At 32.8% G+C, this 19144-nt stretch overlaps 1 protein-coding gene across 3 annotated transcripts in view; it reads left to right on the forward strand.

Annotated features, from left to right (window-relative positions):
* Positions 1-19144, forward strand: part of STXBP5L (syntaxin binding protein 5L) — a 366549-nt gene that overhangs the window by 233434 nt on the left and 113971 nt on the right. For 2 of the 3 annotated variants that reach the window (XM_061193151.1, XM_061193152.1), the window contains exons 15-17: positions 1578-1795; positions 3936-4108; positions 7029-7154. In XM_061193151.1, coding sequence (XP_061049134.1) covers positions 1578-1795; positions 3936-4108; positions 7029-7154 — 517 coding nt within the window. Of the gene's footprint in view, positions 1-1577; positions 1796-3576; positions 3580-3935; positions 4109-7028; positions 7155-19144 lie in introns of all 3 variants that reach the window. The other variant, XM_061193153.1, reaches the window with a different exon arrangement.

Raw genomic sequence — 19144 nt, forward strand, 5'->3', positions numbered from 1 at the left:
CCCTGATCCCTCTTTTAAAGGGCTCACCTGATTCTGTCAGGCCTACTAAGGATAATCTCTGTTGATTAACTCAAAGTTAAATAATTATGTCTGCAATATTCTTTAATATTTCCATGTCACATCAGGCTTACAGAAAAATCATAAAAACATACTATGAAGTGTTGTATAGCCTTCAGCCAGATTCCCCAAATGTCAATGTATGCATGTGTTCCCTTCACCCGCCCTCCTACCCGCATGCATGCTCTCAATCTAGCACTCGCTTGCTCCCTCTCTCTCTCTCCCCTTCCCTCCCCGCTTCCTCCCTCCCCCTCCCTCCTGTCCTCCCCCACCCTTTTAGTCTTCCTCTCTTCCCTCCATTTTCACACACAAACACACACACACACACATAAATATATACATATATATATAGCTTTTTATAATCATTTGAGAGTAAGTTGCAAAAATCATGCTCCTCTAACAGTACATGCCCCCCTAAATACTTCAGTGTATACTTCCTAGAAACAAGGGCATTTTTTTATATAATCAAATTATAGTTATCAAAATCAGGGGCTTAATATTAATATAATACTATTATCTAACTTCCACATCTGACTCAGTTTTAGCCAGTTGTTCCAATAATATCTCTCATAATAAAAGAAAATCTAGGATTATTTGTTGGATTTAGTTATCATATCTTTTGAGTTTTCTTTAGTCTGGAATGGTTGCTGAGTATTTGAAATTGACATTTTTAGGAGTTCAGGCCAGTTATTTTGTAGAATCTCCTTCAATTTGTGTTTGACTAATGTTTCTCATGATTAGGTTCAGATTATGCACTTTTGGCAGGAACTCCTAGATTTTTAGAATGTTTCTCAAGGATCCTTTGTAGAATCAGAGCTTTTATATAGCGGAGTTATCATCAGATTCTAAAATGGAAATAATATTCCTCCAAATAAATATTCCCGAAAACAATTCACAAAACCAGACTTTTTAGAAATTACAACTGACCATTTCCTAACACAGAGCCACTCAGAAAAGATTCTTTCTAAAATAATCCAGATCATTGGACTCCCACTATTGCTAACTGGTACTGGTAAATTAAAAATGTTTCTCATCTGAAGGAGTGTCTAAAAATTTGTTGAGAGGAATGAACCCTCGAAGAATAGCATCAACCTCTCATCTAACAATCAAAGGAAAAAATGGTGAAATAGTATTGAGGGGTTTCCCTTAAGAGAGAAGTAGGCTCAGTAGTTTCATTTAAAAGTTTCTGAGCCCAAGTATTTTTATCAATAAACAAGGATAAAAATACTCACTTCGCTGGACTTTTCTGAGGAACTCATGAGACAATGCATACAAAGGTCCTACATGTCCTTTGGTATATAGTATATGTTCAATAAATGTTAATTTTTTCCCTATAGTCTTCCTCCAGCTAAATGGTACTGATATGAGAGCATGACATTGAATGATTCCTTGTTAAAATGTAGTTTATTTTGTTCGGTTGGGTTTTACTTCTGTGATTTAATACGTATATTTAAAAGGCTTCGACAACATCTAAGAATTAAGTTCAAATTAGAAGATAACTATGATTCAATATCTTATAGTAACTCTGCAGATGCTGTACAAGCTAAAAACTTCAAAAGTGTTTGAAAAACAGAAGGTAGGAGAAGGAAAACAAACATGTGAAATTGTAGAGGAAGATCCATATGCCATTCAGATGATCTACTGGTGTCCAGAGAGCAGAATATTCTGTGTATCAGGAGTCTCTGCATATGTCATAATTTATAAATTCAGCAGACATGAAATTACAACAGAAATAGTGGTAAGTCATTTAAAATTTAACTTTCACACTTAGAGTTATTAAAAGAAAACAGTTATCATAGATATTGACCAGTGCTTGGTATGGTTTTAAGCCATCAGGAGTACAGTATGTGGCCAGTAATCCAATTCATAGAACTTTTAATTGTTCTTGTTACTTAGTATAACATATTAAAAAAAAGTTTGGCTTAAAATGACAAAAACAGTTCTCTATCAAAATTTAGTATTATTAAATAGGATAGATTATACCTATAGGTTTTATATAGATAGTTACTGATTTATTTTATATATAAATGTCAAATTAATGTAAGCTTTGTTCTATATCTTTATTAAATTTTTTTAAAATTTATCTTTTTGCCAACTAATTGCCATAAATGATTATTCCTCAACTACAATAAGATTACTTTGAATGATTTTTTAAATAGCAACATATTTGTAGGGTGGAAATAATTATGGGGCTGCCTTACCTAATCTTAATTTTTAAACTGATGAAATAATTTAATTATTCAAAATAATGATGCTCTCATGGGATAAATTAAATCTGAATTAAGGCACCTATAGATAATGGGTCTTCTCTACCCAGTCCATTTTACCATTTTATCAGAAAATAAAGATTATCTATTAAAGGCCTATGTATAACTGTTTTTACCTCAATGGCTAAAATTAAACATTGCCCTTAAAGTGTATATTAGTTAAAACCCAGGCTTTGGAGTCAGATAAGCCTAGCTTTTAATTCTGGCTTTACCAATGAATACCTGTGTGATTCTGAACAAGTCACAAGGCCCATTAGTCAGTAGTACAGTCTGGGTAAGTCTCAACTTCATCACTCATATAACTTCCTGTGTAAATAAAATAGAAAAATAGAAAATAATAATAAACTAGAAATTGTAATGCCACTTTCATAGAGTTCTTGTGATGATTATATGAAGTCATTAGCAGAGTGTCTTAGTAAGCACTCAGTAATTGGTAATTGTTATTGTCACCAGAGGTTTTAAGTTTTAAGATAATTATGACAATCATTTTGATAATATTGCTGTATTCACTACTCCATAATTACACTTTTTGTAAGCAATTGTTTTCAATCTCAAAAATGCTTAGTTTTACATTGAAAAGTGAATGTTTATGTTATAAAATTGATTTTATTTAAGCATTGAATGCAGTCATAAAGTAATTTAAAAACATTTTCAGCTTTAAAAAAATGGGTTTGGATCACCTTTTTATTCCAGTATAAATTATCATATGTTTTTCATTAAGCAATTCTGACCAAGCTAATGAAATTATATAAGAGCTAAACTAATGAAACAAACAAAAATATGGAATTTATTTTGGAAAATTTATACTGAAGTAATTCAAAGTCAAGATTGAATGCAGGCTTTTTAAAGCTAAAAAGCTTTGTACAAATAACAATTTGTGCGTTGTGTGTGTGTGTGTGTTTTTACACACACACACATCCAATTTAGTTTCTTTCATTGGGATAACCATGACCGATTTCTCCTTTTATTTTATCATATATGGAATTGTAATTTATACTTTATCTTAAGGAATATTTATTATACAGAAAATTTATCTCCACTGGTAGGTATTTTCTTATAATTCTGAAGAATTAAAAAACATTTTAGGGACTTCCCTGGTGGCGCAGTGGTTAAGACTCTGCCTGCCGATGCAGGGGACATGGGTTCAATCCCTGGTCCAGGAAGATCCCACATGCCGCAGAGCAACTAAGCCCATGTGCCACAACTACTGAGCCCATGTGCCACACAGCTGCTGAAGCCCGCGTGCCTAGAGCCCGTGCTCTGCAACAAGAGAAGCCACCGCAGTGAGAAGCCCGCACACCACAACGAAGAGTAGCCCCTGCTCGCCACAACTAGAGAAAGCCCGTGCACAGTAACGAAGACCCAACACAGCCAAAAATAAATAAATAAATAAATTTATTTTTTAAAAAAATTTACATTTTTTTGTGAATGCCATTGAATATTCTATATAATTTATTATTTAATTCAGTTTGGGGTATCTCAACTTTACTATGAATTGAACTAATTAATCTGAAAAAAATAATGAATAATTACTGAAAGAGTTCCAGATATTTTAATGTGATTGTTATGAAAATCTAGGTTAAATCAAAACTTGATTTTTCTTTTTTTAAGTCATTAGAGGTACGACTTCAGTATGATATTGAAGATATTATTACCCCGGAACCAGAAACAAGTCCTCCATTTCCTGATCTCTCGTCCCAGCTTCCTTCTTCAAGGAGTCTTTCTGGGAGCACTAACACTGTGGCTAGTGAAGGAGTAACGAAGGATAGTATCCCATGCCTCAAGTAAGAGTTGCTACCAAATTTTAAAACAATTTTACATGTTAATTGTATAATTCTTTGAAACTGTGCCAAATAAAATCATCCTTCTCTTTTATTAAGTTGTTGTCAAGTGGTCTACAGTCCACCAAGGGGTACCTTTGTCTTCTTTTTTTTTTTTTTAATATCTATGAAGAGGGCACAATATTTCCATTCTTCATTACTAATTAATATATTTCCTTCCCTGACCAACCCTAAAGAAAATATAGCTTTGATAGAATGGAAGAACGTTTGGCAGAGCAGAAACTTGCCACTTGCCTGGTACTTCTCAATTGACAAAGTATTTTTAGGGAACGTCTTCAGCCTTCTTGGAATCAAAAAGAAAACCAAGTTTACTACAAGAATACTATGTCAGAAAAAAGGCTTTCTCTCATGGTTACTAGGATATTGCATAATATTTCTTTCTCTTTTTTCAACTGATACTATTTTGTAATAAACTACGTTGTCTCAGTATATCTAAACAAGGTTTAGTGTCATGCTCAAATAAAACTTAAAGTTAATCAAGCCTATAGTAATGTTTATCTTGTTTTTATGCTTTCTGGTAATAGGGTACAAAAGAATGCAGTTTCCTTAAGTTACCACTTACTGCTTCTACATCGTCAAACCAAATGTTTTTAGTATTAGCTGGTTGGAGAATTGAGCCTAATCAAGGAATTTCTCTGAGCCTCATATGAAACTATCTGAGTCTGCTACTCAAGGAACTGTGGATAACTGGTTTCCTCATTTCTTATAATAACACTTATGGAAAATTTAAAGATGAGGTTTCAGGAGAAAAATCAGCTTACCATACAATTAGCAGTTGCTGTACTTTTGTAATCATTGCTTCTGCCCCACACCCCAAATTTTTCTTGTGAAATTAAAAAAGGAAGTATAAGTAGGCATTACTGAGAGGAAAATCTATGAAGGGGAAACAAAATCATTAAACTTTAGCAAATGGAAAACTTGCATAATGTTATAATTTTACACATTTAAGTTTTCCTTCATATCACTTTGCTTCACTTAATTGATTTATATTAAAATGAAAGAGAGAAAGAGAACAAAAAATTAAACAAAGCTTAAGAAAGCACTGTAGATTGATTTATTAGCTAAGAAAACCCATCACTAAAGTGGGTCCTGCAATGACCTGAGTATTTTTCTATAAAATTAAAAAAATATAAAAGATAGGGATAAAAGAGAAAAACCAGTAAAATCAACAAAAATCTGGTAGTGGAGATGAAGTAAACAGTACCATGTGCTGTAGCATTTAATGCTGACTTGTAAAGTAGTAGTGACAATCTTAAGGATTATCAAGAGAACCAAAGGGATTCAGTATAATACTATATGTATATAAGCTCCAAAGGACCAAGCAGCAGAAGTATATTATTCTTTGAGTTACAGTATATTACAAGTGGTTCTTGAGTTGCATATAATCTATGCTTTACCAAATTATGTGTTGGCATCCATCCCTAAATGACTTTCCTTTGCTGGATTTAGATATCCATATACGTAAGCTAATAAATAAGCCTTTCAACACTGCCAGCTCTTCATTTTTAGCAATATTACAATTCTTATCAATATACACATGTTTGTGCAATTATCTGATTTTCTTTTGACTTTGTATGAGGTCATCATAGGCCTCATTAGGAGGATGAGACTTAAACCAAATGTAGATGAGGGAGTTTTCTGAAGAATATCTGGTGGAAGAGTATTCCAGGCAGCAGGAACAGCTAGAGCAAAGGCCTTAAAGTGCCTGGCATATAAGGAGGTCAGTGTAGCTAGAACAAAGAAAGGATGGTGGGCGGTAGAGGACAGGGTAGTAGGAGATGAAGTCAGATAGGTAATAGAGGGCAAATTATAGGCCATTGTAAGGACCTTGGCTTTTATTCCTAATTAAATGGGGATGATTATAGGGTTTTAAATACAGAAGTGATATGATCAGACTTAAATTTTAAACTGGTCACTTTGGTCACTATGGTGAAGGTAGATTTAGGGATGGAAGGGAAAGGTAAAAGATGGGAGACTAATAAGGAGGCTATTGCACCTACCTAGAGATAATTTTAAGGTCTGGCAGATTCAGCAAAACAGAACAAAACAAAACAGAACAGGATACACTAATTTGAATTTCAGAGAAACAATGAACATTTTTAGTATCAGTATATCCCAAATATTGCGTGGGAAATACAGTAAAAACAAACAAATAAACAAAATAAACCCATTATTTATTGTTTATTTGAAATTCAGATTTAAATGGATATCCCATATTTTTATTTGTCAACTGTAACTAGGATGGTAGCAGTACTAAAGTATTATAAAAAGTGGTCAGCTTCTGCATATATTTTGAAGGTAGCACCAATACATTTGATAATTGGTTGGATGTGAGATATGAGATGTAAGGTATAAGAATATTAGTCAAGGATTACTTTAAGGTTTTTTAACTCAATAACTAGAAGGATAAGAGTTGCTATCAGCTGGAATAGAGAAGGCTGCAAGTGGAGCAAATTTATAGAGAAAGCAGGAATTCAGGTTTTGAATATGTTGAGCTCTTAAGTTGGGTGGTAGATTAATGGTCATAGTTTTTATTGTTATGCATTATAACTTACATATATGTAACAAATATTATGTAAGAAAAATAATTAAAAATATTACTATCACAAGAGAAAAAGGAACTGATGAAAGCCAGGTGAAGTTGTGGATCTGACTGAAAAACTACTTAAAGGAAAGGCTAAGAAATCACAAGTGTCTTGGTTTATTTTGAGAAAGCTAGAGAAGATACTGCCTACCTGCATAATGTCCTCAATGCCTGGTGTTGTATATTTCTGTAGGAAGATTTGTTATAAATTCTGAAAATAAGCATGAGCATATATATTTGAACTGTATATGATGCAATTACTTTTTCTCTGTTTTCTAGTGTTAAGACACGACCAGTGCGGATGCCTCCAGGGTATCAAGCAGAACTTGTTATTCAGTTGGTCTGGGTGGATGGTGAACCTCCACAACAGATTACTAGCCTTGCTGTAAGCTCAGCATATGGAATGTAAGTAGCTAAACAGTCTTCTAATTTGTATTATTTATCTGATATGTTTGATATATTTAAATGTTTCTTTTAAAATACTTAAGTGAAATCCTAAAAATAGAAAGAAGCCCTTACCTGGATTTTGATTAGATTGAAAATGGTATTAAGAAAAATAATAATTTAAATATAAACTGTGATTCTGTGTTTTCTTGATGTCAAAATTTAATAGTATCCCTACTTTTAATGTTGTTGGGAGATTGTTAGGATGTTAATGTTTCATTTTGTTAGTGCTTCATTTTGGATACTTTCTTCTGACTTGTCTTTAAAAGTTCACTAATTCTTCAATGGTGTCTAATCTAATGGTAGATTGACCCATGGAGTTCAGTTTCAGTTATTTTTTATTTCTAGACCTTCCATTTGGCTCTTTTTAAAGGTTTCTGTTATCTTCTTAAATTATCGCTCTTGTCTTTTATTTCCTTGAACATGTTGAATATAGTTACTTTAAATATGTGTTTTATAACTCCATAACTGGTTTCTAGCTTAGCATTTGTCTTGGTTTTTGGTCACATTATATTGTCTTCATGTAACCTACGTTTGCTTTTTGATTTTGTTTCCATTTTGTTTTTTTTAATTCAACATTATATGAACATTATATACTCCCATATATATATATATATGAACATTATAGAGATAATTTGAGGTTCTAAATGATGTTATCATTCTCCAAAATGTATTTTTCATTTCCTCTGACAGGCTAAACTAAGAGTCAGTAGAAAGTGCAGAACAGCATAATCCAGTCAGACATCCTGTCTTTGAAAGTTGGACTGTATTCCCTTTAAAAGCTAATTTAGTTCTAATTAATCCTTATTCCTAGGTTGTTGCCCTGCATAGAAGTTGTACCAAATTCTACTCCCACCAACAATGTTTGAGAATACCTGATTCCCTACAACCTTTCTAACAATAGTATATAACCAAACTTTTAATCCCTGTCATTTTAAGTAAAAGGAAGTATATTATTATAATATTAACACTTTCCTTGTATCTTAAGTGAAATCGGACATCTTTTTCTCTACTGTGACATTTCTGTTTCTATTCTTTGTCCATTTTTTGGCAGAGTTGTTGTCTTTGTCTTTTGGATTTGTGAAAAATGTTTACATAGTAAGTAAGTTAGCTTTCTCTGTGATGTAACCTACAGATATTTTCCTTTCCTTTGTTTCTTTTATGACTTTGTTTAGGATGGTTTTTTCCATGCAAAAATTTAAAATTTTTTAATTCTATTTTTTTCTTTTATGGCTCTGGATTTTGTGTCATACTTAGAAAAGCCTTTTTCACTTCAAGATAATGAAGAATATTGTCTTATATCTATTGTTTCTTTAGTATATTTAAGTCTTTATCTGGAGTTTATTTAGGTATGAGGTATGAAATAGGGATTAAACTTTATTTCTTACCTGATGACTAAGAGTTATGCCAATACCACTTCCTGGATATTTCATCATTCCCCTCTAAATTTGGAATCATCTTTTATCAAATAATACATTAAAAAAATATATATTTGGCTCTATTTCTATACTTCCCAGTCTGCCCCTAAGCTAAGTCTCATGAGCTCCAAGAGAACTCCTTGAAGCCAGCTGAAAGGGTGAATACCTGAAAAAAACCTGTGTTCCTAGAATTTGGGGGGGTGGGGGTGGTAGAAGATGTATGTGAATATGATATTGGGAGCTTGCTTCTTGGCTGAAAAATTCTTTGGTAGGAAAGCTGGCAGGAACAGTCCATGGATGAGGGGAGGAAAGGAAGGGAGTGTGGGACAGCTGATAATCCCATTGTTTGATATGGCAAGAATATATGCTTATCTTTTAACCCGGGTAGTTACCATGGAAATTGGCTGAGCTCAAGCCATTTTCAGGGTTCCCTACTTAGAGACTGACCTGCAAAGGCAAGGCGATGCCAACATTAAGAGCTATGAAGGTGTATTGCCAGGTTCAGGAGCTGAAGGTTGTTGGAATAAGTAAGTCAGTTAGAGAGCATGTTTCCCTTGTAAAGTTACTGTGGGGGTGACAGTCATTACAAAGCCTCTAAAGAACCTACACTTGTATGAGAAAGCTTGGACACCTGCCTCATAGATACCCTCAACTGCCAAAAAACTCCACTTCAATTGGCTATCCATGTAAATTCCACCAAAGTTTTAGGAAATAAGTAACAACAGTACTTATTTTCTTTCTGAGAACTTATTTCTCTTTCTGAGAATTGTGAAAGGAAAAAATCATATTCATCTTATTTTGTGAGGCCAACATAACCTGATGTCAAAACTTGAAAAGGGATTGGATCAAGATGGCAGAGTAGGAGGATGTGGAACTCACCTCCCCCCACAAACAACTCAAAATTCACCTACATGTGGAACAAGTCTCATGGAACTGGAAACTCTCAGAAGAATTCCTATACAACTAAAGCTGCAAGAAAGATTTCCATGTAACTGGGTAGGATGGAAAAAAATCATAGGGTTGGGACCTCCACCCTGGGTAGGGATCTGAAAGGATGAGAAGGTCTGCACCCATGGACCCTTCCCCTGGGGAGTGAGTAGGTCAAGCCACAGACTGGAAGTCCCAGTCCTGGGGCTCTACACAGAGGAGACGAGCCCCTTTGGCTGCAGATAGAACTGACTGCCAAAACTGAATCAAGAAGAACAGATAATTTGAACAGACTGATCACTAGAAGTGAAGTAGAATCTGTAATTAAAAAAACAAAAACAAACAAACAAACAAAACAACTTCCCTGCAGCAGAAGTCAAGGACTGGATGGCTTCAGTGGGGAATTCTACCAAAATTACAAAGAAGAACTTATACCTATCCTTCTCAAACTATTCTAGAAAATGAAGAAGAGGGAACACTCCCAAATTCATTCTATGAAGCCACCATCACCCTGACACCAAAACCAGACAAAGACACTACAAGACAAGAAAATTATAGGCCAATATCACTGATGAACATAGATGCAAAAATCCTTGACAAAATATTAGCAAACCAAATCCAACAATACATAAAAAGGATCATACAACATGATCGAGTTGAATTCATTCCAGAGTCACAAGGATGGATGGTTCAACATACACAACTCAATCAATATGATACACCACATTAACAAAAGGAAAGACAAAAATCATGTGATCATCTCAGTAGACAAAGAAAAAGCATTTGACAAAATTCAATATCCATTTATGATAAAAACTCTCATCAAAGTGGGTATAGAGGGAACATATCTCAACATCATAAAGACCATTTATGACAAACCCACAACTCACATAATACTCAATGGTTAAAAGCTAAAAATTTTCCTATTAAATTCAGGAAGAAGACAAGGATACCCACTGTCACCACTTCTATTCAGCATAGTATTGGACGTCCTAGCCACAGCAATCAGGCAAGAAAAAGAAATAAAATGTATCCAAGTTGGAAGGGGAGAGGTAAAACTGTCACTATTTACAGATGACATGATACTCTGTATAGAGAACCCTAAAGTCTCCACCCCAAAACTATTAGAACTAATAAATGTATTCAGCAAGTTCGCAGGATACAAGATTAATATACAGAAATTTGCTGCATTTCTATACACTAATAATGAAATATCAGAAAGAGAAATTTTTTAAAATCCCATGTAAAATTGCATCAAAAAAAAAAAAAAACCTAGGAATAAACTTAACCGAAGAGGTGAAATACCTATATGCTGAAAGTATAAAACATCTATATAGGAAATTGAAGATTATTCAAAGAAACAGAAAGATATCCCATGCTCTTGGATTGGAAGAATTAATATTGTTAAAATGGCCATACTACCCAAAACAATCTACAGATTTATATGGAACCAGAAAAGACCCATAATTGCCAAAGCAATCCTGGGGGAAAAACCAAGGCATACCCTTCCAGATTCTATACTATAATACAAATCTACTGTGATCAAAACAGTGTGGTATTGGCACAAAAATAGACATATAGAACAATGGAACAGAATACAGAGCCCAGAAATAAACCTACATACCTATGGTCAATTAATCTATGACAAAGGAGGCAGGAATATACAATAGAGAAAAGACCATTTCTTCAACAAGTGGTGTTGGGAAAGCTGGACAACTGCATATAAAACAATGAAATTAGAACATTCCCTCACACCATATACAAAAATAAACTTTAAATAGTTTAAAAACCTGAATGTAAGACATGACACCAAAACTCCTAGAAGAGAACATAGGCAAAACATTCTTTGACATAAAATGTAGCAATATTTTCTTTGATTAGTCTCCCAAGGCAAAAGAAATCAAAGCAAATGTAAAAGCTTTTGCACAGCAAAGGAAACCATCAACAAAAGGAAAAAGACAACCTATGGAATGGGAGAAAATATTTGCAAACTATGCCTCCAACAAGGGGTTAATATCCAAAATATACAAACAGCTCATACAACTCAATATCAAACACACACACACACACACACACACACACACACAAAGAATCCAATTTAAAAAATGGGCAGAAGACCTAAATAAACATTTTTCTAAAGAAGACACACAGATAGCTAACAGGCATATGAAAAGATGCTCAACATCATTGATTATTAGAGAAATGCAAATCAAAACCACAATGAGGTATCACCTCTCACTAGTCAGAATGGCTATCATCAAAAGGTCTACAAATAATAAATGTTGGAGAGGATGTGGAGAAAAGAGAACCCTTTTACACTGTTGGAGAGAATGTAAATTGGTGCAGCTGCTATGGAAAATAGTATGGAGGTTTCTTAAAAAACTAAAAGTAGAACTACCATATGATAAGCAATTCTACTCCTGGGTATATATCCAGAAAAAATGAAAACTCTAATTTGAAAAGATATATGCACACCAATCAATGTTCATAGCAGCACTATTTACAATAGCCAAGACATGGAAGCAACACAAGTGCCCATCAATAGGTGATTGGCTTAAGAAGATGTGGTACATATATACCATGGAATATTACTCAGACATAAAAAAAGAATGAAATATTGCCATTTGCAGCAACATGGATGGGCCTGGAGAATATTATGCTTGGTGAAATGAGTCAGAGAAAGACAAATACTATATGATATCACTTGTATTGTAGAATCTAAAAAATATACACACGAATCTATATCCAAAACAGAAACAGACTCACATAGAAAACAAATGTGTGGTTGCCAAAGGGTAGAGGGAAGAGGGGAGGGACAAATTAGGAGAATGGGATTAACAAACACAACTACTATACATAAAATAGATAAGCACAAGGTTTTTACTGTATACCACATGGAATTATATGCAGTATCTTGTAATAACCTATAGTGGAATATAATCTACAAAAAACCCAAATTACCATGCTGAAACTAACACAATACTATAAATCAACTATAGTTGAATTTAAATTTTTTTTAAATTAAAAAATAAAAACTTGAAAAAAGCATTACAAAAAGTAAAAATTATAAGTCCATATCATGCATGAACATAGATACAAAAATCCCAGCCAAACTATAAATAAATATAGCAATAAAAATATCATAATCGAGTTTGGTTTATACCAGGAATGCAAGGTTTGTTCAACATTTGAAATGAATCAGTGTAAATCATCACATTAATAGGATAACGTAGAAAACCATAATGATTAAGCCATAGATGAGAAAAGCAAAAAAAACATTTACTAACAACTAACTAAAACAAGAAGGGAATTTCTTTAGTGTGATATATGGCAGCAAATATTATTCATACTTAAAAATGTTAAAAGCTCTACCTCTGGGATAAAAACAAGACAAGGATGACTGCTGTGACCACTTCTATTTTCATTGTACTGAGAGAGGTAAATAAATCAGTTGTATGGATTGGAAACAAAGGAAATATAAAAAAAATATCATTTAGCAGATAAATTATTAGAATTAGTAATTGAGTTTAACAAGGTTACTGGATACAGAGTCCAAGTAAAAATAGACTATATTTTCATATACTTACAAAATATTTAGAAACTAAAATTGTATAAAGATTTCATCTACAATAAAATAAAAATAATAAAAGATCTAGGAATAAATCTAATAAAAGATATTTAAGACTTCTACCCAGAAAACTATAAAACTTAAGATAAATTTAAGAACCTAAATCATGGAATGAAAAATTCAGTAGTGGTGTAAAGATGACAATTTTTCACAAATTGATCTATAGATATGCCAGAATACCAATATAAATTTCAGCTGATTTTTTCCCTTCTAAAATGTACAGAGAAATGCAAAGGGCCACAACTAGCTGAGAAGTATTAAAGAAAAACAGAATTAGAAGACCGCTCTACTTGAAAACAAGACTTACTAAATAAAGCTGTATTAGTCATGACAGTGTTCTTATTGGTGCAGGATAGACAAATAGACCAATGAACAGAATAAAGAGCTCAGAAATAGATCCAAGCATATTTAGCCAAATTGGTTCTGCAGAGCAATGGAGGAAATGACAGATTCCCCGCCACCCAATAAGTAGTACAAAGTCAATTGAATAATTATATAGAAAAAATGAAATTTGACTCTTCCACTGTACACAAAGATTCTAGAAAGTGTAATAGGAGAGTTTCTTCATAATACTTGGGTTAAGGAATTATTTCTTAAACAGTAATCAAAAAGTATAAACCATAGAGGAAAACATTAAGAATTTCTTGGAAAAAAATGGCACAATTAAGAGAGTGAAATGGCAGGACAAGGAAGAGATATTTGGATTAATTTTATCTGACAGTGGACTCCTATCCAGAGTGTAAACAGAATCATCAATAAGAAAAATATAAGTCGATAGCAAAAAATGCAGAAGAAATTTGAACAAACATGTCATAAAAGAGAGTATCTAAATGACAAATATATTTTCATATTTATATGAAAAGGTACACCATTACCATTGGTAATGTTGGTAGTGTTTGCAACGATATTGGGTATCAAGAACTCTCAAACGCTGCTGCTAAGAGGGTAAATTGGTGAATCTACTTTATAAAGTTGTTAACTTTATTTACTTCATTTTAGCATACCTATGTATGCATGCCCTACAACCCAGAAGTTTCATTTCTAGGTATATGCCCAATGAAATGCAAGCACGTATGCACCAAATGACAGTAGCATTATTTGCAATGGCAGTACTATAATAGTCCCAAACTACAAACAAATGACCATCAGAGTAGACTGAATAAATAAATTGTATTATACTAGTCCAATTGAATTCTACAGCAATGAAAATGAATTAACTTCATTTATGTGCAACAATATTTTAGAAAAAAGTGAAACATTTATCAACAGCAAGCAAAACTGATTTTTGGTGTAGGAAGTCAGATTTGGGGAGATGAGAGAGGAGCAAAAATCAGGAGATGCACAAGACAGCTGCTGGTAACATTCTATTTCTTGATGTAGTGGTAATTATTTAAGGTTGTTCACTTTGTGAAAATTCATTGAAGTGTACAATTTCATTTATGTGTCTTATACTTGAATTAAAGAGTAAAATATAAAGTTTTTTTCAAATAATTGAGTAATTTTATTTCTAGAAATTTATCCCATAAATATACTCAATATTTGAATGCAAAGTAATTTATAAAGGATATTCATTATTGTGTTGTTAATAGCAAAAGACTAGAAGCAACCTTGTTGTCTGTAACAAAATTTTAGGTAAATAAATTAGAGTACCCACAAATATTTTGAAGCCATTTAAAAAACTAGCTTCCTATGAATTTATATAAATAATTACCAAAATATATAGTAAACTTTATAAAATCAAGATTCATGATATTATTTGCACCAGGCAAAATTTGTTTATCTGTAATATGCTATAAACATCCAGATACATTTCTATATGCTATAAACTTCCAGAATACATTAAAAATTTCTGTAAATTGATATGAAAAATAACCCAATCAAAAGTAAGCAAGGTATGTAAACAAAAGAAATACAAATGGCTAACAAACCTGAAAAGATTTTCAACTTCACTAACAACAAGGAAAAAGAAAAATGAAATAACAAAATAGTGATTTTTGCTTATTATATGAGCAAATTTTTAAAGATAACTAGTATTTTCTGTTAACAGTGTCAGAAAGTGGATCCTCACATACACATATATTTTATTTTTTTAAATAAAACTAAGCATATCTTTTGACTCTAAAAATCTAATCTTACTGAAATTTTAATAATTTCTGGAGACTGTCACTTATGCACAAAGTTTGTTGAAGGATGTTCTTTGCATCATTATATATAATAGCAAAATATTTGAAACCCATGTAAAAGTCCATAAATAGGAAGACACTTTTTTTAATGTTACTTTTATACTATAGAATACAATGCAAAAGTTAAAAAACACAGCAAGGAAATACCTCTTAGACATATTTTAGTGAAAACAAGAAAGTTATAGAACAAATATCTACTTGTTAAAATATAGAAAAAGGCCAAGAGGATATAAACGAAACTGTTCATGGAAGTAATCTGAAAAGGGGATTGGCATACAGTGGGTTGATTTAAGGGAACTTTCATTTTATAGTTATTTTTTGAATTTTTTAAAGTAAGAATATTTTCAAGTGTAATTTTTAAAACTTAAAAAAAAACAAAGAAATAGCACTGTGCCTCTGAAAAGTACCTCCCTTTAGGAGTTGTGGGTGTGAGGTGGTGAGAATCATCAGATATCAAAAATGACTATAAAAGCTTGGACCTTTGAAAATAATTACTCCCTAGAATTCAGGGGGAAAAAAGCGCTACTCTCATTCAGTTTATATTCTAGTCAGGGTATTTAATAATGGAAGTATTCATATATTGTGACTTGAAAGTCATTTAAAAGAGTAAATATAGAAATTGATAGAATGCAGCAAAGTAACTGAGAGAACAAAATGAGTGTAAAAAAGAGCATGAGAAATCAAAGTCATTGAAGGAATCTTATGAGAAGCTAAAGTGTGACTACTTCACTTTTATTCCAAAGGTAAAAGGAATTATGTTGAGTCAGCTTTTCTATTATTACCAGCTCTTTTTCCTCCCATCATTTCCAGAGGATACAGAACCATGGAGCTTTGATAATTAGGCTTAGTGGAGAGCTCTGTTTTTTTGTTTGTTTTTACTTACTAAGATAGTCTAGTATAGAGTTAAAGAGCATTAACACTAGAGTTAGATTCTTTGAGACTCAAATCCTAATTCTGCTTCTTTCTAGCTGTTGGATCTTAGAAAAGTTACTTAAGCTTTTTGTGCTCAGTTTTTTTTTTTTCTGTAAAATGACAATAAAATGTTGAGAGGATTAAATAAATGTATTAATACATATAAAGTATAATCTGTTAGGCTTAGAGCAGGATACACATGACATATTCAAAATAGAATAATTTGAGGAGTTTTTATAAATTGATTATTTTCTAGGATGTAGAGAAACAACATGAGGTAATGTAGTGCTCCAGAGCTAGAAAGAACAGTACTTTATTACCACCTGTCAAAGAATAACTCAAAGACATACTTAATTGTTACCACATTATTTACTTGAATACAAAGTAAACCAATAGGTCGATTTTGTCTAATACATACAAAACAGAATTTATAGAAAGGAGAAAGCAGAGAAAGAAAAACCACAGACACTTTCTAAATAATGAACTTTGCGTTTTCCATTAAAATGGTAATGGGTTAGCAGCTAACAAAGAGACCAGTCAGGGTATTTGCTGTTGGGCAGCTGTATAAATCATCAACTAAACCAGTTTTAGTTATATATGGCTTCTCCAGAAGACCTTAGCTGTTTAATTTGTGACCTATATGTAAAAGACATTTTCTGCATTATGTTTGTCATCATTTAGGAATACTTCCATCTAAAATATGCCAGGTCTGTACCATTTTTCTTGTTAGAATTTCTCAATTCCACCCTTTTGGTCAAACTCAACCCCCTCAGCTGACTGACTATGAGGGCCTCAGCCTCTTTGTGAAGCAGATAATTTGTTGAATAGTGCCCCAGATCAGTGATTTTGTAGCAGCATTTAAGTACCTCGATATCAGACATCAAAGAAGGAGAAAAACATAAAGACAATCACAATTATTATAAAAAAGATTTGAAACCACTTGCTGTCCAATATCCTAGTTGGCCTAAGTCTAACCCAGAGAATAGGTCCCAAGGATTAGTGTAATCAAGTTTAGCTAACTGAGTAGCCCTATTTTCCCATTGATTATTGATTGTTCTACTCTTTTGAGGAATTTACCAAAGGTCAACTCTTAAGTCAGAAACTTAAATCTTAAGTCAAGATTAAGATTTTCCTCTCTTACAAGCTAGTTAATTAGCCTTGCCACACTTTTGTGTGTATATTGACAGAAGACAGGCATGTGTGTCAGGGACAAAGATATTTTATTACTGATAGCAAAACCAGCAGCTAGAGCAACATCTTGCATCAGTTCCTGACCCTCAGTCCCAACATGTTAACATGGTGAGGGACAGAAGGTTCCTTCATGTGCAGTGGTATAACAAGAGAAGAACGCAAGTTTTTAAAACTCAGATCTGAAAATAGTTCTGCTGGTGGTCTATCCATTCTCCCATCTGGAGAAAGAAGCCTTATCTTTACTCTGGAATGTAAGAAAATCTTCTCTGGGGAAGAAAGGGAGAGGTCTTTATCTTTACTCCCCTGGAATGTCTTCAGGGAGGGAGCTACCTTGAAGCCTGGGATGTCTGGGAACGTTATACAAACGTCCTTAACTTGGCTGTAAATGCCTTCACTATGAAGACCCGGAGGATTAACAGGGAAATATTCATGGAGAATGGTCTACACACAACAGTGTGATGTGGTACCTATTGTACATTGTTATTTAGGAATAATTTACTCAATTTGGTTATGTTAGTCTGTGAGGCCCTTAAAGCTTGAATTGTTTTACTTGCCATTTGAGTCTATGATCAGAGATAATTCGTAGATCTCTCTTTTTTCTTTAGGAATTTTTTTTTTTTTTTTTTTTTTGCTGTAATAGAGATTCTTGTAAGAACCTTTGAAATCTAGATTTGGGGGTATATTACCATATTGGACTTTTAATAAGATGTGAGTAACTGAGGGATTTTCTCTGAACTTGGAAAGATAACAAATTTAAGAGTTGAAAAATTATATCACTGTGTATTTCTTAAGAACAAGGACATTCTTTTACAGCATAAGTATAGTACATTCCCAGAACAGAATCAAATCCAGGCTCTTACATTTTAGTTTTCATTTCTTAATTTCCTTTAATCTGGGATAGTTCCTCAGCATTTGTTGTTTTTTGTTTTTTTTTTTTACTTTGATATTTTTCAAGAGTACAGACCAGTTATTTTGTTTAATGTGCTTCAATTGGAGTTTGTCTGATACTTTCTCGTGATTAGAATCAAATTAAGCATTTTGGCAGGTATAGCACAGAAGGCAGTGTCTTCCTTAGTTTGTCATATCAAAAGGCACTTGAAAATAGTTTATCCTAACATTAGTCATGATAATTTTGATTGTTTGGTGAAGATGATGCCCCCTAGGTTTCACCATTACAACGTTATTATTTTCCTTTGTAAATGGTAAGTAATTTATGGGGAGATTTGTGAAATTACGTAAAAATTTTATCCAAGTTTCACTCATTAGTTTTAGTATCCATTGGTGATTTTCTAACTCCATTATTTCCTCTACATTTATTCATAAGCATTTTACTGGTTAGAGAGCATAACCTCCTATCTTACATAAATATTTACTTATTCATTTGTTTATATCACTGTGGAATCATGAATTTCTATTTTATTCAATAAGATCTGTTATTATCATTTGTTATTGTGATGCTCAAATTGTTCCAGATTCAGCCCTATGGGATCCTATCAAGATGGCTTCTGTGTCCTTTTGATACATACCCATCATTTTTTGAGCAGGTTCTTATTTTCTCGTGCTCCATAATGTTTCATATTTATCTTTTTTTTTTTTTCTTTTTGTCACTGGTTTATTTTCACTTAGCATTATGTGCTCAAGGTTTATCCATGTTGTGGCATATTTCAGAATTTCCTTCCTTTTTATATTTTT

This window comes from Eubalaena glacialis, chromosome 6 (assembly GCF_028564815.1).
Source record: "Eubalaena glacialis isolate mEubGla1 chromosome 6, mEubGla1.1.hap2.+ XY, whole genome shotgun sequence".
NCBI lineage: Eukaryota > Metazoa > Chordata > Mammalia > Artiodactyla > Balaenidae > Eubalaena > Eubalaena glacialis.